At 53.2% G+C, this 25939-nt stretch overlaps 1 protein-coding gene across 7 annotated transcripts in view; it reads right to left on the bottom strand.

Moving 5' to 3' along the window:
• Window positions 1-25939, bottom strand: part of ARHGEF7 (Rho guanine nucleotide exchange factor 7) — a 104076-nt gene that overhangs the window by 16649 nt on the left and 61488 nt on the right. For 6 of the 7 annotated variants that reach the window (XM_074378557.1, XM_074378554.1, XM_074378553.1 and 3 more), the window contains 11 exons: window positions 19551-19645; window positions 19229-19324; window positions 16223-16345; window positions 11176-11314; window positions 10501-10560; window positions 9640-9786; window positions 8480-8566; window positions 6209-6287; window positions 5876-6015; window positions 3318-3542; window positions 1231-1324 (listed from right to left, as the gene is read on the bottom strand). In XM_074378557.1, the coding sequence (XP_074234658.1) occupies window positions 1231-1324; window positions 3318-3542; window positions 5876-6015; window positions 6209-6287; window positions 8480-8566; window positions 9640-9786; window positions 10501-10560; window positions 11176-11314; window positions 16223-16345; window positions 19229-19324; window positions 19551-19645 (1285 nt within the window). Of the gene's footprint in view, window positions 1-1230; window positions 1325-3317; window positions 3543-5875; window positions 6016-6208; window positions 6288-8479; window positions 8567-9639; window positions 9787-10500; window positions 10561-11175; window positions 11315-16222; window positions 16346-19228; window positions 19325-19550; window positions 19646-22110; window positions 22189-25939 lie in introns of those variants that run through there. The other variant, XM_074378558.1, reaches the window with a different exon arrangement.

The following is a 25939-nucleotide window of genomic DNA, read 5'->3' as shown; positions in this document are numbered from 1 at the left end:
ACTGAAACTGTCGGTTCACTCAAAGCACGTCTGGGACCATCTCTCACTGCTACCCTGGGGTTGGTGCTGGGGTCCCTGGAAAGAACCGTGGGGGTCCTACCTCGGGGTCCCTGCAGTCCGTGCCTGGGAGCTCTCCCCCAAAGACATCTGCTCCACTGGCCTCGTGGCCCCTCCCCTCCCAAAACACCAGCAGCCTCCCTCCCCGCACTTCACCGCAACAGGGCTATCGTTGGCCTGGCTTGGCTCCTGCTCTGCCATGGGAGGGATCCCGCGGGGCAGGGGTTCACTGGCACACAGGAGGGCACTGAATCCCATCTGCCAGGGAGCAGCTGGACCCCACGCTCACTCAGCGCCTGCGCACACAAGGCGCTCAGCACAGCTGCAGGAGGAAGGGTCCACGAGGCACAGTCTGCAGCTGCACGTGGGGAGCTGGTGTTCAGCCAAGGCGGGACCCTCCGCACGGGAGCGGTGGGCCTCACCCTGGTTTCATCAGGGGTCCGGGGGGTGCTGCACTGCTCTGCAGCCCCCATCTGAGGGAAACGGCCGTCAGGACGGCAGGGCTGTGGCTGCTACAGGGACCTCAGGGACAGGCTGGGAGGGCTCACCCTGAGAGGCCTGCAGGCCGTGGCCTCCCCACGGCTGCCATCCCCTACACCAAGACGGGGAGGTCCCACCCGCAGCCACCACACCAAGCCACCTCCTTCCTTGGGTGGCAGCTGACGTGGGCCCCTGGACTTCTGACTAAAGCCTTCTTTTGGCAATGAATCTCTGAGGGTCCCAAGTGGCTGTGCAGGGGAGGATCCAAGCTCCAGAAAGTCACAGAGCCTGGTGACAGCCGTGGGGGCGGGGAGCGAGCAGATGCAGAAGGCAGCAGGAAGGGCCAGCTCCCTGTGAGGGACCCCGCCTGCCCCAGGGAACTCATCCCTGGGGACTGCTCTCCTGGCGTCACTGTCAGCCCCGCACCTTTGTGTGCGGGGTGCCCTGGGGGAGGCCGGAGCTCAAGTCCACGAGCCTTGGGCATCTCACAGCTTCTCCTGGAAGGGATGGGGGCCCGCGGCAGAGGCCCTCCAGGTGGAGGTGCCCAGGGCAGGGGACCTGCACAGAGAGCTATCTCGGGGTGGGGGGTTCGGCACGGACCCATCTCTCCTTCCTGCGGGCAGTGTCCGTACTGTTCCCACCCTGCACCCTGGCTGCCCCAGCTGCCCCCACCCCCCATGCGGGTGCACTCACTTTTCCTCAGGGCGAACTCCTCATCCGAAGGCTTCCGCTCAGGTTTGCGCTTGGGGAGTAGCTTCTTCATGGTCTTGGGGCTCTTACTGAGATCCTGGGAAGGAGAGGGAAGTGCTGACACACCCCGCGGGGACGTACCTTTGCTGGGCCCCGGGGAGGGAGGGCAGCTGTGAGGGTGGGGCTTCCCACCCTATCGCGCTCAGACTTCCCAGAGCCAGTGGCTGAGCATTAACTGAAAACCAGCAGGGCACAGGCTTGGCCCCACCAGGACGGGACATCACCCCGGAGGTGAGGCGGGCCGGCAGCGCCAGGACAGGAAGGGACAGCTGGCCGCCACCTGCACAGGGAGCCGCGCCCGTGGTTCTGGAGTGGATCCACCTGCTGCAGCCAACCGGAAAGAGAGGAGGAAACATAGGCTACTTCTTAAGGAAGGTAAGTAAACACAACTCCTTCAGGAAAACATCTGAAGCCTCAAGGGACGGGAAGAGGGGGTCAGATCAGCCCCTGGGCTCAAGCGAAGAGGCGCACGGACGACACGAGAAGCGTTCAGCAGCGGGTTCCCAGCGCAGTGGTCTACCCTCACCTCTGCAACACGTCTCCTAGAAACCGAGCAGAAGAGGGAGGCAGAAAACAGAGCAGGACCAAGCCCAACGACCACAGCAGGCAAGGTGGGCAAGCTCTTGATTGTCAGGATGCACTGAATATCCGTATCAAAAAAAGGCAACCTGCTGCATCACTTAAACTGCATAAAGCACTGGTGAACCTTTGGATGAGAAACCAAGAAGCAGAAGGTGCCCCGGGCTACGGGATGGATCAGATGCAAAGCACAGAGAGAGCAGGGCCCAGCTTCTAAAGGCATCGCTTCAACATCATCTCTGTGAAAGCAGGGATTTCAAAAGCTCTGAAAACACAGCAGAAATTAGTCCCCGAAAAAGTAAATGCAGCATGTGCCCTAGACTTCCCCGAGTGCAAGGGACGGAGGTGGAGCAGGCAGAGCACCGGTGGGGGAGACCACTCTTCACCGGGGCTCCGAGGTGCCCCGCCACACTGGGCACGTTCAGTGCCACGCCTCTCCAGGCCTTTCTCTCTCTCCTCTGCCCCACCACTCCCCCCCTAGGAACGAAGCCTGCACACCTGCAGCTCTGAGCTGGGGAGTAACAGTAGGGCACTCTTCAAGGAACTGCCCAGGGCAAAGACACTTCTGACTGGGCACAGGGCCACCGGCAAAACGTACTTCATAAAAACTAAAATTCATTAAACACAAGAAACAAAGAACTAATTATAGTTTATGTTGTGTTTTTCTATTTATCTTAAAATACTTAGGGCCACCAGCAAGGATGGAGGGTCTGCTCCAGGTCCTTTTGACAAATGCGGCCTCGTGGAGGCACAAACCAGGCAATGGTGCTCACCACGCTCACAGCCCTGCTCACGCTGGCCTCGCCCACAGTGCTTCTGGCCGAGCCCAAGTCCACCCTGAGCAAACCCCGCTCGGGCGCAGGCTCACACTTGCCATAACCACACTCATTTCAATCATCAGCTTCCTCAACGCGCAGATACTCTGCAGAGTATCTCCCAAGGCCCTTCCTCTTCTCCCCAGAAACGTTTCACCCTGCAGGGCACCCGTAGAAGCGCTGTGATCTCTCTCACACAACAGGAGAGCTGCCTTCATCCCCGTTTTGGGGAAGCCTTCTCCCCACCTCAGGGAGCTTCTGGGGACCTAATGCAGGCTCTGGGCAAGAGCTCAGAACACACACAGCAGAACAGCATGCACAAGGGCGAGCCCGCATGAACTGCAAGTCCAAAGCAGGTTCAGGCTCAGGGAGGGCCAGGAGGAGGCCCAAGGGAAGCCTCCCAGCTCCTGGGCCTGCGGCAGCAGGAGCCCAGACCGGGCCACGTGGGCACAGAGAGGCCCCCACAGCACAGAAAGCAGTCATGAGAGAATGAAGGCACACCCTTCACAGTTCTGAGGAAGCTGCCTGGTATTTTTATGTCACTGGCAGAAACATGGGATTTTCCACATTTCTGATTCACTGGGTTGAAGCACAGAGCCACCAATCTAATGTGCCAGCCGCCCAGCCGGACCTCACCTCCTTGTAGCAGAGAGCTGCCGAGGGCCGGAGTGGGGGTGCGGGTCGCAGGCAGCTCAGGCTCCATGGCTTGGGGGTCTTCGGAGGCTCCAGGGGCCCCCAGTTGATGGTGGTGTGAGGGGTGCCGTGGTGGGAGGGGTGGGGCAGCGTGTGGTAGGCGGGCGTCAGCGGCACTGGCTTGCTGTCAGCGTGCTTGCTGGACGGGGTGATGGAGTGGGAGGGGAGCTGCCGGGACAGAGCAGACACAGCGTCACCGTCCCCATCAGAGGAGCCTCGACCCAACGCACACACTTAGTTCTGCTAAAACCCTGCCGGTGAAACATGCCCCCCACCACGGTTGTTATCGTTTCTCCTGCATCTCCGGCTCAGGCACTTGGCTTCCCAGCCACTTGGGCCGAGCGGGGAGCCACGGTCTCTGGTTCTGCTTCAGGTCAGGCCGAGCTCAGGTCAGGAGGCGCAGGGGCTGGGGGTCCAGATGCAGAAACTCCAGCCACCACCATTAACTGCCACGTTAATGGGGGCCACGTTCACCAAAGGTATTTCATATTTCTGAGACTCAGATACAGAACTTTATGAAAGAACAGGCGTTCCCTGCGCTGGGGAGGTAATTCTCCCCAGTCCTGTATTACCCTTTTCCTGGTGGTTCGGGGTGGGCAAAACTAGGGCCTGATCTCTGTTTTTGAAAAAAAAAGAAAAGAAAATTTCCCGGGACACAGTCAGGCCCATTCCTCTCAATGGCTGCTTTTGCACCACAGAGGCAAAACAGCATTGTAACATTTGCCTAAAAAGCCAAAAACATTTACTATGTCTCTCTGCAGACAAAATATGCCAATCCCTCAATAAGACATTTTCTCAGAAAAATCAGTTTTAATCAAAACAAAGTTATATGAATCTAATTCCTCAGAAGGATGTCATTAACGGAGCTTATATTCCTGGAAAACCCAAAAATATTCCATCCCACTGACAATTAAATGATAAAATGTTGAATAAAATAAATAACTACTCAAAACTAACCAATGACCTCAAATTAGCCCAAAACAATAAGCATGCTTAACAGTAGAAAGAGCTGAGTGGCTCTGTGGGCAGGAAGGCTGAGTGAGGGCGTCATTCCACAAACTGAACAAGACTTGACACACGTGCTTGGAAGGGAAGGCCAGGCGCCATCTGGTGCTGCGTATCCCAGAAGAGAAGCGACAGACTCTGCAGCATGTGTCCGTGTGTGTGTTTGCACACGTGTGTGAGCATGCATGCATGTCTTGTGACTTCCTGTACAACCACCACGAGAAATAACGTTTTCAAACTAAACAACTCACAAAAGGAGGAATTATGCAAAATACCCCTTCCAGTAACACTGTCACATAGCATTGGATTTTGTTTCTCCTCACTTGAAACAGTCAGGAGAGGTACATTTTATGCTAAAATTAAGAGTATTATTCAAGCTGGACACAGCCCGATCACAGGCAGAACACATATGCCCCCAAAGAGAAACACCCGAAGAACACACAGCATTTCGAAAGCCTGTCTGTGAAGCAGAGTGCCCTCCAAGCGGTGGTGGCCAAGCACCAGCTCCCCGCCACCAGAAAGCTGACCTTGCCTCTGGCTGACACGAAAAGGAACACGAGAGGACCGGGTCCAAACACAGAGCAAGGTGCTACTCAACATGAAGCTTTATCAAGGTCAGTTTCAGGCTGTTACAGACAATCTGAGCGAACGGGCACATCCCTTTCCTTATAAACACACACAACGCATCTGTCCTTGGAATGAATTCAGTCCCATGAAAGCTGAGCATCTTCAGCATTTTTTTTAAAGTATGAAAAAGTTATAGATGGACAGCCACTCAAAATGGAACATCAGCTGAAGCACACCAGCAGTTTTAACCCCCAAACTGCTGGGAGAAATCAAGTAAGATGCCACACCCATGATCACCACGCTGCACCGCAGCCACCCTCCCTGAGCTAGACTTGTCCCCGAGGACTGGGACCACAGAGATGAAAGAAGTGGCAGAGAAGTCCTAGTAAAGGTCATAACAATCTGGTAAGGATGGCAGAAGAGCCCACCAGCGGGAAATGTGGTGGGATCCTAGGTCACCTGTGAGAAGGGTGCCTGGTTCAACACTGTTCAGTAAAGCTGATGACTGTGCAGGTGATCTGACACCACCCGTATCTTAAGCATGAATCCCAGTAAAGAGAAGTTTTAAACACTGAGGCTATGGTGCTGATCTATTTTGAAATGTTTAAATATCTATAAAGTCAGAGAGCTGTTGAGTTTTACTAAGTAAAAGATACAGATTTCTTAAAGCCAAAACAACAAGTCAAAAATTACATTTTAATGCCTTTGGCATGAATCTGGTCCTTTTGGTCACCATAAATATTTGTTTGGGTATTTTTTTGATGGAATATAATAAATACAATTAAAATTCTCAGAAAAGCCTTCAACGGAAACACACGCCAAGTGCTTGGGTTTCTGCATCCACATAGTGATTATGCTTGGAAGCACCTGACCACTGAACCAAAGGCTGACCCAGAGTGCGGAGGCAGGAGGCGTGCGAGAGCCCTTACAGTATGAGACGGCACAGAGTGAGGCTTGATGGTGGGGTTTCCCACAGACGTGACCTTCGTTTGCTTCTGCAGGTGGTCCACCCACTCGTGGAGGTCCTGCTGGTTGTTGCAGGACACCAAGATCCGCTCAATCATGCTCCCTGGAAGAGACACAGCTCAGTCTGGAACGGGGAACTGGGTGGAGGAGCACCCACGCACACGCCCCCGGGGATGACTCAACGACGCTTCGACACCAGCCTGGAGAGAGCCAGGCAGAGGCTGCACACAGCCAGGGCACTGCCTCTTGCCCGACAGCGTGGCAGGTGGCCCCCACTAAGTCTGAGCCTTCTTCACCTGCTATTTCAAACGCGTTTCTATGATTTTCACTGTCCTCAAGCTTTGTGATCGTCATTCCTGTCGTTGGCAGCTTTCCCTAAAAAAGACCCCCCCCCGAAGAAAACAGTTAGTGCTTTTCTAGGAAAGAAAGTACCCTTTCTAAAGTAAATATTAAATGTTTTTAGAAATGGCAGAGGAACTATCTGTAAAGCAAAAACACTCTTGTTCGTACCAGATGCACGAATAATACAAACACCTCCATCTCAAATAAGAAATAATGTCACTATAATTAAGAAACTGAGCTGGCAAAGAGGTACAGGGGAGCAAACCAGAACAAAAATAAATTTCGTCTGATGAGTTACTCTACACATAAACAGCAGAACATAAAAACATTACACATTATGATTAAAAAAACCCAATGTCTACAGTAGCTGTTTTAAAGGATGTTGTTTACGGAAAGGAGGCACAGCTCTGCCTGAAAGAAACGCAGAGGAAGGAGGGAAAATGAGAGGGAAACTGGAGCAAGAGGACTTGTGCAACAGTGGCATGTGGTCATCCACCAGACAGGGAAGTCAACAGGTGTGCTGAGCACCGCACAAAATGAGGAAAACCGCAGGCAACCGTCCGCTCCGAAAACGGGGGGCTCGGGAAGGGGGGCGGGAAGTGTCCAGGAAGAGATACCCTGCGTGGGCTGCTTATAAGCCACCACAAACAGGGCAGAACTAAAAACAAGGCAGCAGACACACCACCCAGCCTTGAGGGAAAGTCTCCCAGCACCTGGGCTCTGACATCTACCAGGAGAGCACGAGGCCGTCCCCCCGCACAGGCACCATCCAGTCCCCGAGGACAACAGGGCTGAGAAGCCTGTCCTGAAGGTCAGAGGTGGGACAATGGACAGCAGCTGGCCCGCTGTGGTCAGATGCGGGACACTGCATACGCCTCCCCAGGAGCCCTGAGGCACAGAGGTGACCCTACAGAGAACAGAGCTGCGTAACTGCGTGTGACCCAGCAGCGGCACCAACAGAGGACAGGGTGCGCAGTCGTGGCTGGGTTCAGTGCTCTCTGATATCCTTTAAGGCCAGAAAGAATGTTGACAACACATGGGCCACGTGTCACGGCACTGGAGAGAAACCGCCCAGGAAACTGTGTGCCGGGTGGGAAACCAGGGCCCTGCCCGTGGCATGAGGGGCCTGTCGATGCCAACATCCTAGGGGCCTGGGCCTGCCCCAGATGGCACCCTCGGTTCCCTCGGTCAGCAGGGCCCTGGCTCAGCCTCCCGGGGTGCAGAGCAGAAAGCCAGGGAGCACCGCCTGGAAAGGCCTCTGCATTCCGCTCTCCGGGATCACCGAGGAAGCAGGAGCTGCCGGCTGGCGGGACCCAGGTCGGGGTCACAGACTGAGAGGCCCCTCTCTGGGCCCTCCCACATGCCACGTGGGCTGCTCTGTCAGTACTGGAGGCCCTTCCAGAGTAACTGTGTGAGGACAGAGCCTCTTGGGCAGCACAGCTTCCCAGGAAAGTACCAACAAGCGCCGGCCCTCTGGACTCAGGACCCATGAGCGCTCTCGTCGGGGATGATGCAGACGAGGCACTATAGCAAGTGTGGCGGCTGGACAACCAGCACCTGGGCCTCATCAGGCCTTGAAAACTCGATGGGAAAGGCAGTGGCTTCTATAACAACACAGGAAAAAGGAGCAGACCTTGCCAGAAGCACCTGCGAGACGCGCAAAGAAAATGTAAGGCACTTAATGCCACGTTTTAAATTAGCCTAGACGAAGATCTTCCGTTGCACTTCCTTCTTAGATCAGCTCGCGCATCTTCTCAAAGAAAATAGGAAAAATGATTAAAATTAGAAAAGGGTAAATGATCACTGGCCACCGCTCACACCACCTGGCATCTGCGCGCTGACCCTCGGCCGTGCACTGCTCACACCATCAGGCCGCACCGGCCCCCTCAGGCCAGCCCCACCAGCCACCGGGGAAGAAAGGGCGACTGCAGGACATGCTGCAGGTGGGGATCGAGCTGGCCTTGCCCCTCCCCAGTCTGTGTCCGCAGGGCTAGCTCTACAAATGTCACTTGTTTCCTTCTTTTTTTGCTTCGGATTAACACAAGGATCAATTTGCAGTCACATCGAAACACGGACAGGAGTGGCATGTACATACTTGAATGTGACACCACACATGTAACACGGCACATAACACACGGACGGGTTGGGTATTTAACTCAAAGATTCAAAGTAAGCCTGGAAATGATTTTCAGATTCACAATAAACAAATTTAAAATGGATTTTACCTGATATATAAAACCACTCATCCTAGGACTGGCAGACAACATTAGCAAAATATTTGGGAAGAGTAGAAGGTATCTTTCATTCTTTTCCTGATGTAAGAGAACAAATTCAAATAATTTTATAAAAAAACACATTTACAAGTGTGACAACAAATATTTATATTAGGCCTTATGAAACATTATACCATAATTCCTGTTTAGATATTTCTCTCTACCAAATTTTATTAGCTAAATTAAGTGGAAACAAACTTACGATAAATTCTTAGACTCACACATAGATCATGTAATCTCTTTTTATAAAATTTGGTTAAGGAGTTCAGCTCTGCCATTAACTCTAAATTAGTCTAAAATTTTCTTTCTGTGGGTGACAGAAAATGGAGGAAAAGATCCTGTAAAATTTCAGTGGGAGCAGGGGTCCAGGTGGACCCTAATGCTGAAATCAGTCTCAGTCCACTGACAGATCCTGGCACCAACCTAAAACCACAACACGTCAGCTCAATGTTGCTTCCATCCATCCTGCAAACTTTACCCTGATTATGTCAAAGACCTGGGCGTCTGATCAGGGCAGCGGACCAGGACGCCGTAAGTTCTTCTGAACCGACGGAACCCAGAGAGGCAGCATCACTTTAAACTTCGACAGGCAGGAAGGAATGTGCCTTGAGAGTTAAGTTTCAGCTTTCTGACCAGCCTAAGAGTCTCATGTTTGAAAATGCGTCATTAGCATATTTTGATGGCCGTAATTACTCTCCTCAAGGATGGAGTAAAACGCAAAAGGAGGTATTTGCCTATTGACCCAATTAACATGTAACTCTCAGGAATAGTGAGGCACAAACTGCTCAGTTTTCACGGTGTGGGGCTACTGTCACAAGAATCTGGCTTCAGACCCGTTAAATGTCATCATCATTTGACCTTCCTTTAAACTTTGCTAATACATGAGCATGAAAACGTAACATTCTACAGAATTTACAGTTCTGACTGTGGCTGAGGAATCCTAAAAAGCATTTAGAAAACAAATTACATTTAATACAAGTTATGTTTGGCTCTTAACTCAATTTTTGTCCCAGGCTCTGAATGGCTTCAGGAACGCAAGTCAGAGAGGGGCGTGAGAGCAAAGCTCGGCCAGCACAGGGGCAGGTGCCCCGTGTCCCCGCGCCCCAGCATACCTCGCTCCCGGCACACTGAATCAGGACCTGGGACATGTAAATGACGCTGCCCAGGGTCTTGATGTCGTCCCCCTCCCAGCTCCGGATGGCCTCCGTCAGGATCTGCAGCTCTAGTTCTTTCCGCTTCCGCACCTCCTGGCACTGAGCCTGAGAAGCACAGGACGGCGCTGGTAAAGCAGGACACCAGGACTTGTGGAATCTTGTGTGCTGGCCACACTGCTTTGTGTCTTACCTCTTCTCAAGACAGGTAACCTACTGAGCAACTTGTGTGACTCACAGGCATGGAAGCAAGTCAAGAGAGACAACACACACGAACAGCTCTGGAAGGACAGACACTATGCAGAAACCAGAGCACATCTTGCCGCTGTCAGAAGAAACGTGGACTGGACAAGAGAAGTATTTTCTGATCTTATGAGTGAATGCCAACAGAGAAGACTGAGAAGGGTCAGCACCACTTGTGCTATAAATAAGGCACGTGTTGCAGAAAACACCGTCGGGAAGACAGATGACAACAGATGAAAAGACCCGCCGGGACCCCACTCCACACTGTGTCACTAAAGACACGGGGTGGCGGTTAAAAACATGTTCTAAGCCATTCCTAAGCAGCTATGGCATTGTTTCAAAACTTAAACAATTACCATCCCATTTGTCTGGTGTCCACAGTCCAGGAAAGCATGAGAGTTTGCAGCCACAGAATAACTACTATAAAGCTGTTTTCATTCCAGAGTGAACCCAAGTTCTACTTCACAAGTAAATTTTCATCATCTAACTTGAGGTGACAAAACTACTTTTCTGCCTTCATTTGCCATAATAATGTCTGAGGGAAAAAGAAAACATAAAACAACATGCTTCGTCACTTACGGAAAGGTTTTTGAAGGCAGTCATAGATTTCTGAATGTCTTGTCTATCTGGATGATAATCCTTTAAACAAAAGAAGCACAGCGTTAGCTCTCATAGTGAAAAGGTCTTTCTTAGAAAGGCACTCTGTGGACTAGCTCAAACCTTCCCAGTATTTTCAACATGTAACCTGCCCGATTCTTCTCTGCATTAGAGGACCATCTGTCAGTCTTCAAGAGAGTCACGGGGCTGATGGACAGTAATCTGGAAAAGCTGGCACCCCCACACCCACTCGTCACAGAAGGGCAGAGGTGAGCAGCCATGAAGGAAACCAGATGGCCTGCCCTTTGGGAAAAAGCTCGCTGCACCCTAGGCAAGCCAGTAACCCAACCCCAGCTGTCTCCCAGGCCCACAGTCGCTGGCGGAGAGCACGGTAAATATTTATCATCAGTAGAATCTTTTACTACTGTTGCTCAACAACTCACTCAGTTGACACGTACGGACAGCTGTTCCCGGAGGACCCCAGTGCTGTTTATAACTCAGCTTAACATTTCCCAGGTTTGGAAGTCCCTCTGCCAGCAGGGGTGGATGAGGCAGGAGACGAAGGGGCACACAGCCACCCTCAGAGCTGGGCCAGGGAAAACCGTGCGGTACTCAGCAAAACCACTCTGGAAACCCATGGCAGCGGCTCGGGGGTACCTCCATGTGTCTCTCCAGCTCCTTGAGCAGCGCAGGGTACTTGTCCAGACGCATGAACGGCTTGCTGAGGCCGGTGGTCAGCACGAGGATGCCCGGGCTGCTGGCGCCCTTCATCTCCATGAACTCTCCCAACTCCTCACTGCCACAGGAAGCGCGGGGAGAGAAGAGGCCACCGTTAGCATTCAGAGGGACAAGCCCCTGACCCCCAACACCGGGTCCGTGGACTGCGGTGGGGGCTTGGACATTTCGGAGGCTACAGCTTTCAAAGCCGACCACGTGCTGGTTGTTTCTAACCCCAAAGGGGAGACCCCAGGAGGCTCATGTTAACGCCCCCACCAGGAGCAAATCCGTGTGTGCACGACAGAGAACGCCTGGTTTCCTAGGTAACCCTGCACGTAGGCTGGGACGTGGGGAGGCACACAGCCTCGGACCCTCGTCACCTACTGGGAGGAGCAGCACAAATGGAGCCGTAAAATAAACCCGCAAGTCCTGAAGAACCGCTGAGCCCGCCGCCCCTGGGGCAGGTCCCAAGTCCGCCTCACTCCTCAACCCCCGCCCCGCTCACCTGGCCCCCTGCCCAAGCTCCCTGGGCACAGCAGCCACAGGGAGGGCTCCTGGTGGAAATACGTACAGTACGCAGGCCAGACCATGGGAGACGGCTGATTCAGGGGTGACTGTGGCCGTTCCTACAGTTCAACCTAAAATGACTTCCCATGGGGCTGTGAGCACCGCAGCGGGCACCCCCTACCTCTGACCCCCCACCCCTCCACCGCCTGACCCCCCACCCCCTGCCTGACCCCCCCACCTCTGACCCCTCACCTCTGACCTGCCTCTGACCCCAGCTGACTGCAGTGGTTCTGCTGAAGGCACTCTACTTAACTAGATCGACTTAGAGACACAAGATTTCAAATACCAGGTTGAAAACTAGTGAGTGGCTGGGAAATGAGCCTTGCAGTCTGGAGCGCGCCAGACCCCAGTGCAGATTGCTCCTGCCTGGGCTCAGGCGGAGGGAGGCTCGGCGTCTGGCCGGGGAGGGGGCGCCCTGCACCTGATGCCAGAGGGCGGCTCCAGGCTGCGGGACAACACAGCAACAACGTGGCCAACAGCCCCTGCTGCCTGCCCGCCGGCCCGCCCAGCGGCCTGCCCACCCACACATATTTCTTTCAAAAAATTTACTGTTTTAATAAATATATGTACACACTTGGGTGATACTACCAAATCAGAGCAAATTATAAAAAGGGAAATTTTCCACAAAATCCTAGTTACAGCAACTCAACACATAGAATAAACACGTTCTCCTCCCCACCAGCAGGAAGGCTGCCTGTGAGGCGGCCCGCGTGCCGGTGCAGTCTGTTACCGCAAGGGCTGCCAGGCTACCTCTCGGGTCCCATGTGCACACATGCTCGCAAAGACGACACGTGACCCAACGTCTCTGTGCATGTAACTGTGCTCTCGAAGACTGGCTTTCCTGGGAAACCACAGGGCAGGGACGATGAAGCCAGGCTCAGTGACGCTTTAGGACCCTGTCATGGGCGAGCCAGTGCTGACCGGGGCGGCATCCACGGGCCGGTCTGCACAGTTACACACTCGACCATCTCCCTGCCTTTCCCCTTCCTCCCACAAGAGATGGGCGGGTAACTGCAGGTGCTCCAGGTCTGACCCTCAGGGCTGCCCCCTGGCCCATCTACTCTGAGCTCAGGGACAGGGAGACAGACAGACAGGAGAGGCCGTCAGGAGGAGGAAGGGAAAGAGGTGGCCTGCCTGGACACGTGCCCTGTACCAGGCATCAGAGCAGAAGCTTCCATGCGTCTCCACAAACACCACCCGGGCCTGCAACACGGATCACCGTGTATTTGTGCAGAAGAGACCGCGGGCGAAGGCCACTGCCTCCATTCCCACCGGTCAACCCAAGTGCGACCCCAGGACCCCATGCCCGTTGGCCCCTCCTACCTCGCTCTGCCGCTTATCTGTGCTCATTCACAAGTGCCCATCTCTTCGCATTACTCACTCCTCCAGCCCCTGACGTATGCGTACAGTGAAATGGTGAAATGATGGATTTAAGCAGGGAACACTTATATTTTACTGGCATTTCTCTAAGTGCTGAGCAACTGATCAAACACAGTCCCCCAAAAATGGAACTTAATGGTACTAACAGCACATTTCGACTCCTTTAAATATAATCCCACTGGGGCCTTTTCTACCACAAGCAAAATCTTGAAAGACTCTTTGGGTCATTTTTGATATTTCCACATTATATCTGAAATTGCATAACTATATAGTTATGCCAGAAAAAAATTAACAAAACAAAGAAAATTATACTCATCACTCCCCCCACAAATCCCTTACAACTAAATATCTATGTGGAATTTCTGCAAGCAAAAGTAACTTCTATAAATATCAACATGACACTTTTGCAATGCTAGACACGTACACAGTTAAGGAAACAGAGCTTTTTATAAATCTTTATAGACCACTGTATTTTGTTCCATTTTTTTAAAAAAAAATTACCACCATAAAAAACAAGGCGAAATAGCTGGTTACAGCTTTTCTGACAAAACAAAGGCCCTTTCAGCTTAAGCTCTCCCGATGCTGGCAGCCCTGACATGGGGTGTCTACTGAGATGACACCGACATAAAGAGCCGTCTCGGAGCCAAGCAAAGAGCGACACCAACGTGCCAGGGAGAGGGAACCTCGCCCTTCGCTCTCACTTACGAACCATAACTCACTCAAGACAGGCAGTCAGGACCCGGCTGGCTACTGCCGCACGACAACGCAGAAGCACACCTGCCGTAGTTCCAGAGGTGCCCCCTCCAGGCTCACACGCAGATCTCAAGCCAACACAGTGCAGGGGCCAGGAGACTGCAAATAAGGCTCTGAGACTGCAAAACACTACACTTAATCAGTCCTTAAAAAGTATGTTCAAGCAAACAAACAGAAAACCAGATTAATCCACCCCCTGAGTGTGAGTCTTAAGGCTTCAGCAAGTGTGAGGAAGCGGGAAAGAGGTTACAGGTTAAGACCCCAGAATAAGCAGCCAATCTCTGCCAGCCCTGCCTCACTGCGCAGACTCCCGCTTGGGCAGTGGCGTCTGACTTGCTGACGGGGCGGGCCCTGCGCGGCCCGGACACCCTCCTGCCCCTGGGCACACACTCCCAGAGCGTGACCGCCGTCCTCCCCGCTCCAGGACACACCACGGGAAGGAGATGCAGGGGTCCCCACTCAGAACGCACCAGCGTTCTCTCCCTGGAATTCTGGGTTTCAGCTACGACACAAACAGCCATCAGAGGAAAACGACAGAAGGCAGGTAAACCGCACATGCCTGCAGGCGTTTCCTTGGCAATCTTAACGTTTTAGGAAACTTCAGCAGCCTGAATTGCTTTAAATGTCACCTTCAGGACATATCTGCACTTCCGTGTCCCCCAAACTGCCCACCCACCCCAGAGGACCAGTCCCCGACCAGAAAGGGGGAGGAGAGAAAAAGCAAGAGGTCCCGCAGTTCGACCCTAGCTTTCTACTTGTTGCTTACCACTCCCCACCCCGGCTGTATCAACCATTCCCGAAGAATCTTCAGACACAAATAGAATCCCTGCACTTCACTGATGTGGAATTTCCATGTAATCTGTCATTCCGAGGAGCACAGGCGCTGGAGCGCACGCCCGGACACGTGCCTCACGGTCTGGGAAAGGTACACGCCGACACGGCCCACCTCCAGAAAGCCAAGGAAGATCTCAAGGATGGGGGGGGGGGGTCCTTTGCGTTTTTCTGGATCTGTGGTCACCGTGTATCCTAATCTCCCTTCTTTCCATCACTGTGACTTTCATCAGAGACTGCTCGCTTCATTTCAGGACTGGAGATGCTTTAACGCAAATGGAGACACCAGAGATGTTAATGCTTCAGTATCTGAGTGCTCTGAGAAACCGTGAGCGCCCGGAGTTGGAGGGGCGACACACAGATAGGATAATGAAGTCATCCGCATTTGCTGAGCCTTCACTGAGCTTCTCAGCTCTGACCGGACCACGCGTGTTCGGCCTCACACTTACAACACCCTCTGCACAGGCACCTCCCGAGGAGGGAGCTGAAACCAGGGAAGAGAGGCGACCTCCCCGAGGCCCAGCGGCTCCAAGGCTCAGGCCGGGTCTGTCTGACCCAGAGGCCCTCCCACCATGACCACACGACCCGGCCACGCTCAGGGGGACGCTACACTGGAACCTCAGCTCAATTTATGAACAGCTCAGCAGCGCCTGGTCACCAAAGGAGCTTCTAAGTTTTAAACGAAAATCATTAGTTAAGAGTAAGTTGAAGTCAAATGTTTAAATTAGAAGCACAGTGGCATTTACCTTGATGCTACTAACATAGTTTTTCATTTATGGCTTTAAAAATTTTTTGAACTGCTCTTTTCAAAAGAAACCAGAAAAAATATTCTACAACACTTACTAATACAAATGTGTGCCTTTCTGGAAGCAGAAACAGCAGTCCAGTGCTTTCCAACGCCCACAGGGCCCCTGCCCCGCTGGTCCGCCCTCCTCCCCAGGGTGGCCCAGCAAACACACACGGCCGTGTTCCCGAATGGACACTGCTTCCCCTGCTTCAGTGCTGCTTCAGGGTGAAAAGCTAAAGCTAACAGTCTCCACCCTGGTGCCTTCCAATGAGACCCAGTCCTCAGTGTAGCAGGGCCCTCCCTCCCACAGCACATCTGACTTGTCTCACTTGCTCGTTTCTCCCCGCTGAGCCGGACTCAGCCCGCTGCCACCTTCCAAAATACTCGCCAGCTGGTCCAGCCCCCGGCCGGAGGTCCGCAGGCTGCAGGGGACACTTCACAACACACCCTTTTCCATTACAACGATGCTGATCAGGGGTTAAGAGACTTCTTACCGGCACTTCTCAGGCACTAACTTTGACGGTAATTAAAACGAGCCTCACTGAATGAACAAGTGACTGTCGGCACCGCACCTCCAGTAGTGTTTCACAGAAGCAGCTGCCCTGGACAGGGCCCCGCGACGCCCGCCGGCCCACCCTCCTGATGGTGACGCGCTTCCATGAGACCCACCTGTGCTCCGTGAGGACGCTCACTGCCGACGGGTGGTTGGCACAGTACGCAAGGTACAGGGTCTTCATCTGCGGCATCAGGTTTAGAAAGCAGCCTCCGACTCTCTGCTGAGCTTCTGGCACCCTGGAGACACGCAGCACAGGGGAAGGCACCCTGAGCGCCACGACAGCAGGGCAGCCCACCACTGCTAACGCGGAGAACGCGCGCGAGCAAGCTTGTGGGCCACCGCCACGCAGACGGGGTGGCAGAGCATCAGGCTGTGGCTGCTCTGCCACGAAGCCGGGGGCAGGAGCCGGCCTCGGATGCCCGCCTGCCGCTGCCTCCCCTCCAGCGTCCAGATGCCAGGGCCTGTGCCCAAGCCCAGACTTCCCGCCTCGGGCAGTGAGGAAGCAGGCGTGGTGAAGCCCAGCCTCTGTGTGAGAGCGGGACCCCAGGGCCGCACCTCCAGCAAGCCCTGACACAGGTGCAGGCGGCACTGGCCTGACGACAGGAGGGGTCACTGTGGCCTGATGGCAGGCAGAGTATCAGATGCCATCAATCAGCGGTCTGACAGGGACATCATCAGACAGGGCCTGATAAGAGGCGAGGTGTTACCGAGGGTCTGGTAGCAGGCGGGGCGGCACAAACTGTCCAGCCTCCGTCTCTGCAGTTAGAGCAACAGCAGAAGGTAAAAGGGGACACGTAAGGGCCCCTTTTCCTTCCCTAGCGTGAAAATGAGTGAATCCCAGGAAGAGCTCGACAAGGCCCAGAACTGCTGAACAGCTTTCCCCCGTAAGACAGCAGTTCCTGCTGGTATTGCTGCCTGGACAGATTACAGCCCAGCAGCCTCTGACTTGACAGGAAAGACTCAGATCAACGCCAGGACCTGACTGTGAGCTGGGTGAACCTCATATAGTGGGCCGTCCTCAACTGAGCCCGCAGGGTCCCCCCATTACTGCCTGGCGGCATCAACAGAGGCTGACCATGCTCCCGGGTCTGAGCGAACAGGCGGGGCTTAGGTAAGAAGAGAAGCGGAAGAAGGTGGATCCAAGGGAAGGGAGGGCCCGGTGGGAAATCACGCCAATCAGCAGAAAGGGAAGGTTCTTCTGGGCTGAGGCGCCGGCAGGGGGAGGAGGGACCCCCAGGTTATCCCAACGTGGGAACTGCCTTCTAACTCAGCCTTCCCCTGAAAAGCTGACCTGTACAAGGGCCTCGAAGACCAGTCTGTAAGACACAGCTGAGAACAAATACATGAATGACCAGGTGCCACCAGAGTTTCTGAGCAGAGCTCGGACCAGAGGCTGATGGAGAGATGGATGTGCAGGGGTCAGCTGCAGGTCAGGCCTGGTCAGGAGGTCCGTGCAGCATGCAGGGAAGGCGAGGCCGGCATGAGGCAGGGTGGTGTCAGCCTAAGGGCAGGGCAGCTGCTACCACAAGAAACACGACCCCTTACAGGACAGAATGCTTGGGAAAAGAGCACCAGCTCTAACAGTTCTGGGCGTAGGGTGACCCACAAGGGACGGGGGCAGGAGAGCGAACGAACGCACGAGGGGCCGGCACAAGCTGCGGGGACCACAGGCAGCACACTTGACTCTAGAACACCCAACCACAAGGACACACCACTTCAAGTAGCTTTCATGAAAGAGTAAAGGTCACTTTTAGTAACATTTTCACAAAAGCACTACCTAACAGTTACTAGTCAGGAACTGGAGACAACAGGTAGTTACAAAACGTGGAAAAGAATTCTAACAACATAGTAACAAAATCTGCCCGGTTTTGAGCTTCCTCCTCCCTGCACCGCAGACCCTTCTTCTCAGAGTTGACAGCCCTCACTACAAGAGAACGACGGGCAGCTTGCAGCCCGGGGGCCCGGGGGGCCCAGGGGCTCGAGCTCTCTGGCGGTCGCCCAGCTCGGCCCCAACTCCCGCCGCAGCGCCCTCACAGACACAGCTAGTCTTTGCACCCGTTCCTGGCACACAGCTCCTAAGACCCTGTGGCTTCCTGAGTGCCGGGGGTGCCTGTTACCCAGAACTGCCCCTTTAACCACAACAATTCATGCTAAAGCCCCAGACAGTTTCGGGGTGGGGGCGGCTGCCGGGGCACCAGCCGTGAGACTGCAGGGTGGGCACCCCAGACCTGGGGAGGGGAGAGGGGCCTGAGACGGAGTGGACCACTCGCAGCTATGTAACGAGACCTCCATGAAAACCCCTACAGACGGGGGCTCCAGAGCTTCCAGGCTTGGGGGCTGTGGAGTGCGTCTCTTCCATCTCCTGTCCCTGAGCCGTCCCCTCGTAACAAACCTGTACACATAAGTAAAGCAACTTCCTGGGTTCTGTGAGTCATCCGGCAAATTACTGGTCAGGGGACGCCAAATGTGTGGTCGGCCGGGCAGCAGGTGGTTAGGTGAGCGACCACTGCAGCTGGCACCTGAGTGGGGCAGTCTCAGGGATGGGGCCCTTGGGCGGCGGGGTCCGGGCTGACTCAGTGGCACCATAGGTGGACTGAACTACACACACTCAGCTGGGGTCAGAGAACCGGGGAGGGGCTGGTGTTGGCCTCTGCCTGGTTAAGTCCTACTCATTCACCCCTCAATGCTGGTTATCTTCCCCCAAAGTCTGCCTTCAGCTTCCCCTCACAGCGTTCCCACGCTGCCGTCTGTAATTATTTCTACAACCTTCCCCAGCTGTCTGTGCACCAGACCACGAGCTCCTTGAGGACGCGGTCATCCCTGCAGGCCCTTTCACAGGCCGAGCTCTCTTCCTCCTCAGGGGTCGCTCTCCCTCCCCCGGCCCCAGTGGTGCCTGAGGAGTCACCACTCCTTTCTCTGAGCGGTCAGCAGATCCCTCCCTCAAAGACCCTACCATGAAAACGGTCTAAAACACAGCTTTTACTACAGGAGCTGATGTGCCCAGGAGAGTCCCAGTAACCCAGTCTCCATCTTTAGAAACGGGGATCCTGCAGCTAAATCTGACCCTTTAACACCAGTTACGTCAATGTGAACTTCGCCGCTTTCAGCGTCTTACTCACTTAGTGCATTCTTCTAAAGACTGTACGAGCATCTGCTGGAAAGAACATATTTCTTCTAGATTTCCCATTAAATGTGAAGTGTTTGCTGAACTCAACCTAGAGCAAGGAAAGTAACAGTGAAAACATGTGAATGGTTTTCCTGACACCCCCTCCCCTCCCACCCCAACGCCCCACCAAGCCTCCACTCAGTAAGCCCACTGCCTATGTCCCTGGCAAACTGCCACCAAGTTCTGTTCCAGCGTCTCGGCCTCTACTCTCTGAAAATACAAGGGACAGCTATGGTGATGACTACTCCAGTTAGCACAATCACCGTCTAACTTACTTCTCACTGGTCTGCAGTGGCCGTAGATAGGCTGAAAGCACTGTCTGAAGTTCTTTAGAATATTCATTTTCTGTTTCCAAAATATTCTGTAGCACCTACAATAAATGAGGAATAAGTCATTATTTGACATTAAGATGTACAAGCTTTGGAAATTTCATCGCCATCTTTCAATTCACGTTGCTGCTTCTGTGTAATACTAATTTGTAAGAGCATCACTCCCGGTGGTTATTAACTACTAAATCCACGTGATGAAGTATTACTAAGGCTACACAACTGACGTCATCCTTCAGCCACGCACATCTGACACAGGTATACCGGGAATGAGGCCGGAATGAATTCCATCATCAGGTAAGTGAGGTCAAGTCTGTTTAGACACAAAGGAACCACGGACAACCACGACAGCATGGATGCACGGACGAGCCCCCACAACACTGCGGTGTGCGAAAGAAGCCATCCACCTAAAGGACCTCACGCATCTTCCATCTGCAGCAAGTCCAGGAACGGGCGAGACTAATTCATGACGGCAGAAACCAAAAGGGGGGTGGGGCATGACAATGGGGAAAGGGGCATGAGAAATTTCTAGAGTGGTGGACAAGTTCTTTACCGTGATTTGGGCAGCTGTTATACAGATACATGCGCATGTCAGAGCTCACTAAACTGTACCCTTAAAACCTATGCATTCTGACACAAGAAAGTGTATCAACTGAAAAGATGACGTTTACTAGTAATCTAGTAAATCTAAGTCAATTTCTGGGAACTACAGAGCTTCATTAGGGAATATGACAGTCTCAGATCATCCTACACACGTTTACTAAAAACTAAAAGGTCTACCAGCATAAAACCACCTTTAAATAGTCACTACTGTGCTAAAAAATAGAATTATTATAAACCAACCGGAAATTAAAATGTTTCCTGATACTCTATATTATGTAGCAAATATAGTTACCAACTCCTAAAAGTTGAGAGATAAATACAAAGTGCAAAACGGCTGATCTACAACACGGCCCCTGCCATAACTGATCGCCCCAGAGCGCAGGTGCCTCACGGGGGGCACAGGGTGGGACGGGGGAGGGGGGCAGGCAGGCGAGAAGGCGCCAGGCCTGGGTGTGGGGCTGCCACAGACGAATCATGGACACTGACTCTACTCCTGGCACTGAGGAAAGGGCCTCGCCAGTATCCCGAACCCTCGGAGAACCTTTTCCTCTTACCGAGGGAAAGACTGAGCACAGAGAGGCTGAGTGAATTCTCCAAAACCACAGGGCCACTGAACGGCAGAGCCAGAAGGTGAGCCCTCACCCGATGCCGCGCTGCACCCGCTGCCTTCCCTGGCTGGGCTGCGGGAGAAGTTGAAACCCCTCCTCAACTATCTCCTTCAACCCCGTGAGACAGCCAGTACATGCTGCTGTCATCAGAAACTCAGTGCACGCACTAAAATGTGCTAATTTTCTTCCAAACTAACGCGTCAACCTAAATTAATCTAACAGAAGAAATTATACAGAATAAAGACATCAAACACGTTCAGTGTTCTACCCTCGGTTTTTGATAACCAAAAAGTATGTTTGAACATTTAAGAAAAGTAATCATTAAACTAACTTGAGATTTCAGCATTAATACAAGCAACGTGGATGAGTCTCTGCTCGCTTCTGCTTCCTGCGTTGAGGAGAGAGCAGTCACCCATGAGTAAGTGCAAACCTGCCTGAGTAACTCGGTACCGCGCTCTCTGAGATGAGGAGAATCGGGCTCTTCCACTCTGACCTGCGCTCGGCTTCCTCCTGAATAGAGCTGTTCATGGAAGACAGGAGGGGCGGCTCCGGGAGAGGGCTTCTTTGTCGGGCAGTGTGGGCGCTGATCTTACAGTGACAATGCCCTCCTTTGAAGAAATGCTCCCTGGGCCTTGAGCCCGAGGACTGGTGGACAGAGTGCAGTGTGACATGACCATGCATCAGAGAATCACACTTTAAACCACATCTTAGCCTTCAACATAATGTGAGGCAAGCCAAGTATAACGAGATCCTGTACTTGAAAATAAAAAACCTGAAAACTAAGTACGTCACAGATGCATAAGACATAAAGTCCTTTTCTAATGTTAAAATGCAGGTTAAACCATGATTTCATGCCTTAACTACAAATATCAAGAACTATGAGCAACGGTGCTTACAGCACACGTGGAAAACAGAAGAACAGCTCCTGGGTGACGTCAGAGGAATGTCCCGAGTGCCGGCAGAACAAGATGACGGTGCCTTAATCGCAGCACTAAGCAGACACGCAGATACAACAGCTTCCCAAAGACCATGTCAGAAACCAAGCCGAAGTCCACTCCGAACAACTGCATTTACTCAGACAGTTAAGTTGGTTAATTTCAACCACCAGATGTAAACATTATCTTCAAATACGCACTCCGGACAAGGTCTCTAATACTCCCACCCAAATAATCACAGTTACACTTAGCTTTTCCACAAACACATGACCAAGACTTGCTCAGCGAGTCACACTGACGCCAACCGTCCACTCTGCCAGGGGCCACACATCCCTCCCTGGGCGCGTAAGCGCGTCTGTGGACTCCAGCCATCACCTGTCTCCCCTTTCTCGACTTCTGCACACTCTGGCTGCTGCAGGACCCCATGAGACCTCACGGCCCAGCCGCCAGGGCCCCATCACACGACGGCTGGTCCCGGAGTGCGCAGGCAGCCTTCACGGAAGAGTGGCCTTCCCTCCACAGCAGGAGGAATGCGGGCTGAGCTCAGCTGCGAGAACTCTCCCCAGGGCATGAGGCGTGGACGGCCACGTCCGGTCAAACAATGGTGCCACACAGGAGGACGACATGGGGCAAGCCACACAGACAATCCCTGAACTGTCAGCCGCTACAGCAAAGCAGAGCAAAACAAAGGGCCGACTTCATTGCCCTGCAGCCCACAGGCGCTCGTCACCGCCACAGTGAGGGAGCGCTGAGCACTGCTCATTTTACAAACGAGTCACAACGGCCACCACACATTTTGGTTGGTGTCACATGTTCTGTTCTATATGTCATTGATAGTCCTTTAAAAATAAATAACTGATTTACACACAAGAGAAGAAACAGTAACATTAAGTAATTTTTTAAAGATTTGATCCAGATACAGTAAGATCATCACGAACTAAAACCAAATTTCAAAAACATAAGCCTGGTTTACAAACACAAAGGAAAAACCAGAACGCAATGGCTACTGTAACCCCGCTCCCACCCCCGCAACTAGCCCCAGCCCACAAGGAAGAACCACCACTGCACGGTCCCTTTCAGCCCAGTCCATTTAGGCTGTACCCAGCACTTCACGTTTCAGAAAGTAAACTGCTGGAAAGGACCCAAGCCACTTACAAACCACCAGCCTGAGGGAAAGGAGGGGCTGGAGGAAGCAGGACCTACAGGCCCTCCCCGTCCATCCAGAGCCAGAGGTCGGGAGGACGCGGGGAGCGACCCCCGCCCCCGCCCCACCAGCCGAGTGTGTGTATCACTCACTCGGTGTCGCCTGTTGACTTCTGCCGGTTCTGAATACTTCATACCTGATAACAGTAACTCTCAAAAAGAGTCTGGGGAGGCCGCGTAAAGTGTTACTGTGTCTTTTAAAAGGAGTTACGTTATTATAGTTTCTAAGTTGGGGATTCACAAGGTCTTGGGATGTATTTCCTCCAAATGCCGAAGGCTTACTATACGAGAGCTACAGCCAATGCTGCAGGCCCAGCCTGGTCTCCGCCACCCAGGAGGCCGGCACGCCCACGCCGAGGTGCGTGGGGAGCCCAGGATGGGCGCACATGCCAGCACTGCCACAGCCCCCCCGGGACAGCACGCGTCTGTGGGTCTGTCTCCTTTCACTGGTTTGTGATGGAGACTCAGGAGTGTCGGCTCCCTGACTTAAGGCAGCAAGGACCCTTACAAACCACCTAGTACAGCATTCCAGCCCCAACCTGGGCTCCTGTCTGGAGCTACTTCACGTGACTCCATGAGTCAGGAAGTCACTACGTCACAAGATGGCCTTTCCCAGAATCACACAGCGCAATCCTTCCCTCACTCCTACGGCAAGTCTTAGCTACTACCCGGCCCAGCTCCTGCCACCACCAAACACTTCATCCGTACAAAGCAGGACTTTACAGGACAACGGGGGGCAGCAGACTCCATGGCAGACGTCAGCAGGCCCTCACCGCAGCGTGAACGCGGGGGCACACAGGAGCGCTGGGCACAGAGCCGCGCACCCCGGCCCCGCACCTGAGGTGGCGCCCAAGCGGAGACGTCAGCCATCAGCACTGAAAAGCAATCTTGGTCAAGGCGGGGAGAAGCAAAGGGGACCACAAAGGATATACGGTGCCAGACCAGGGCTTGGGGTCAGTGCAGCGCTGGGTAAACCTCCGGGCCCCAGGCCCAGGCCCTCCCTGGGTGAGCACGCACAGGCTCCAGGCAACTCCAGGAGCCGAGGGGGCAGACGGGCGCGAGCTTGCAGCACAGGAAAAGCCTAATAAAAAATGCCCGTCTACTCTGTGTGTTCATTAAAACTGGTGGCTGCTACCTACTACATCGTGTTTGCAGTCTTTCAAAGAAAAAGCTACCTCGCCTTACCGTGCTATTCCACACGAGTGGGAGCAAACAGCGTTCTATCTGCTGCTCCCCGTTTAGAGAGACTGACTGAAAAATAAAGCCACGTGCATCACTGAACACTAAGGCCGTGGGGACCTGTACCTTCCCAGAGAGACGTATTTAAGGAACCTCGTTCTCTCAAGGTGATTGAGGAAACTCCTCGCCCCCTAAAAGAGGTGATGAAAGACTGTTCACCCTCTGGAGGTGGGCAACCAGCTTCTACAGGAGAAGTGCTTTCTCTGGTCTCTACCAGGAAAGGTGTGCATTCCTGTGAAAAGGTACATTTCCTCCAGGGTCAGATCCATCAAGCTCAGGCAGGTCACAGGCACGCTTCCTTTACTTACATGAGCCCATCACCCCTCACCACAGCTCTCCCAAGTGACGGGGTGCCTGTCTGCAGACAGCATGGTATGGTGGCCTTGGTGAGGCCTGGCGCCCCAAATGCTTCTGAATGTTCTTCCTAGCAGCCATGAACACCTCTTCAGGGCCAAGAGCTTCACTGGGCACCTTGAGGCTAACTGCTAACCCTCTAAGCGATACCACAAGGCCAAGGCCAGCGTCAGCAACCTCACTCACAGAGCTTCGACTGTGCAGGCAGATGGGGGCCTTCCTCCAGGCCAGCCCACCGACCGGGTGCTCGAACACTGCACGCAAAGCCCACACACCCCCCTCCACTCCACCACCAAAAGAAGGGCAATCCAATTATCCACAGCCACTTTCCACATTCGAAAATAAACTTGGAGTGCTGCCTGGCACTGTGACATGAAGGACACATATCACTGAGTGTTTGTCCAAACCCACAGCATGTGCCGAGCGAGCACTAAAGTAAACCATGGCCTTTGGATGCCTGTGATACATCAGCGCAGGTTCATCCTTGGTAAAGAGGCACCAGCTGGTGAGCAGTGCCGGTGCTAAGGGAGGCTTGCACGTGCGGGGCCAGGAGGCATGCAAAGTCTCTCCCTCTCTCAATTCCACTGCAAATTTAAAACTGTTCTAAAATAATAGAGTCTTAAAAAAAAAAAAGTCCAAAGGACTAAAGCAAACTATGTTTAAAGAATTAAACTATAAGAACAATGACTCAGCTACAGCCTGGATTTGACTACAAAAATAATCAAATGGAAATTATGAATTAAAAGGTACAATAAATAAAGTGAAGAATTCACTAGAGGGGCTCAAAATCAGATTTGAGCTAGCAAAAGCAATAATCAGCAAACACAAAGAGATCAGTAGAGATTACTCTTTGGAACAGAAAGAAAAAGTGAGGAAAAATGAACAGCACCTCAGAGACCCATGGGACACCACCCTGCTCATCAGCACATGCCCGGTGGGAGTCCCAGGAGGAGAGGAGGAGACAGACAACGAACGTTCCCACCGACAGCGCACGTCACGAGGAATCACCTCCTAGGCCCAGCGCTCCTCTGGCTTACCCTGGCCACCGCACAGCAGCAGGAGGACACAGGCCCACCCCCATTCACCCATCTCCTCACTGCCGCTTGATTTCAATGTCTGCACCTCCACCCCGAACACTGTCCTAACTGCTCTCCACTGACCCCAGTGGGGACCCAAGTCTTTCGCGTTAACTGTCTCCAGTAGCATCAGCCCGCACTGATCTCACCTCCTGGAGAGCCTTCTTGTCTCTCAGTGAGCTTAAAAATACCTATACTTCCACAGTTTTCTGTACATGCAGAAATACACAAGGAGGTGTGAAAACGTCTGTCACGTTATTTCATTTTGTTCTGTGTGTCATGTTGCGTCCCATATTTTACGTCTCTGTATTTATAACCGT

Source organism: Camelus bactrianus, chromosome 14 (assembly GCF_048773025.1).
Source record: "Camelus bactrianus isolate YW-2024 breed Bactrian camel chromosome 14, ASM4877302v1, whole genome shotgun sequence".
Classification (NCBI taxonomy): domain Eukaryota; kingdom Metazoa; phylum Chordata; class Mammalia; order Artiodactyla; family Camelidae; genus Camelus; species Camelus bactrianus.
The sequence above is the reverse complement of the archived record's forward strand: the minus strand, read 5'-3'. Positions and strand labels throughout refer to the sequence as shown.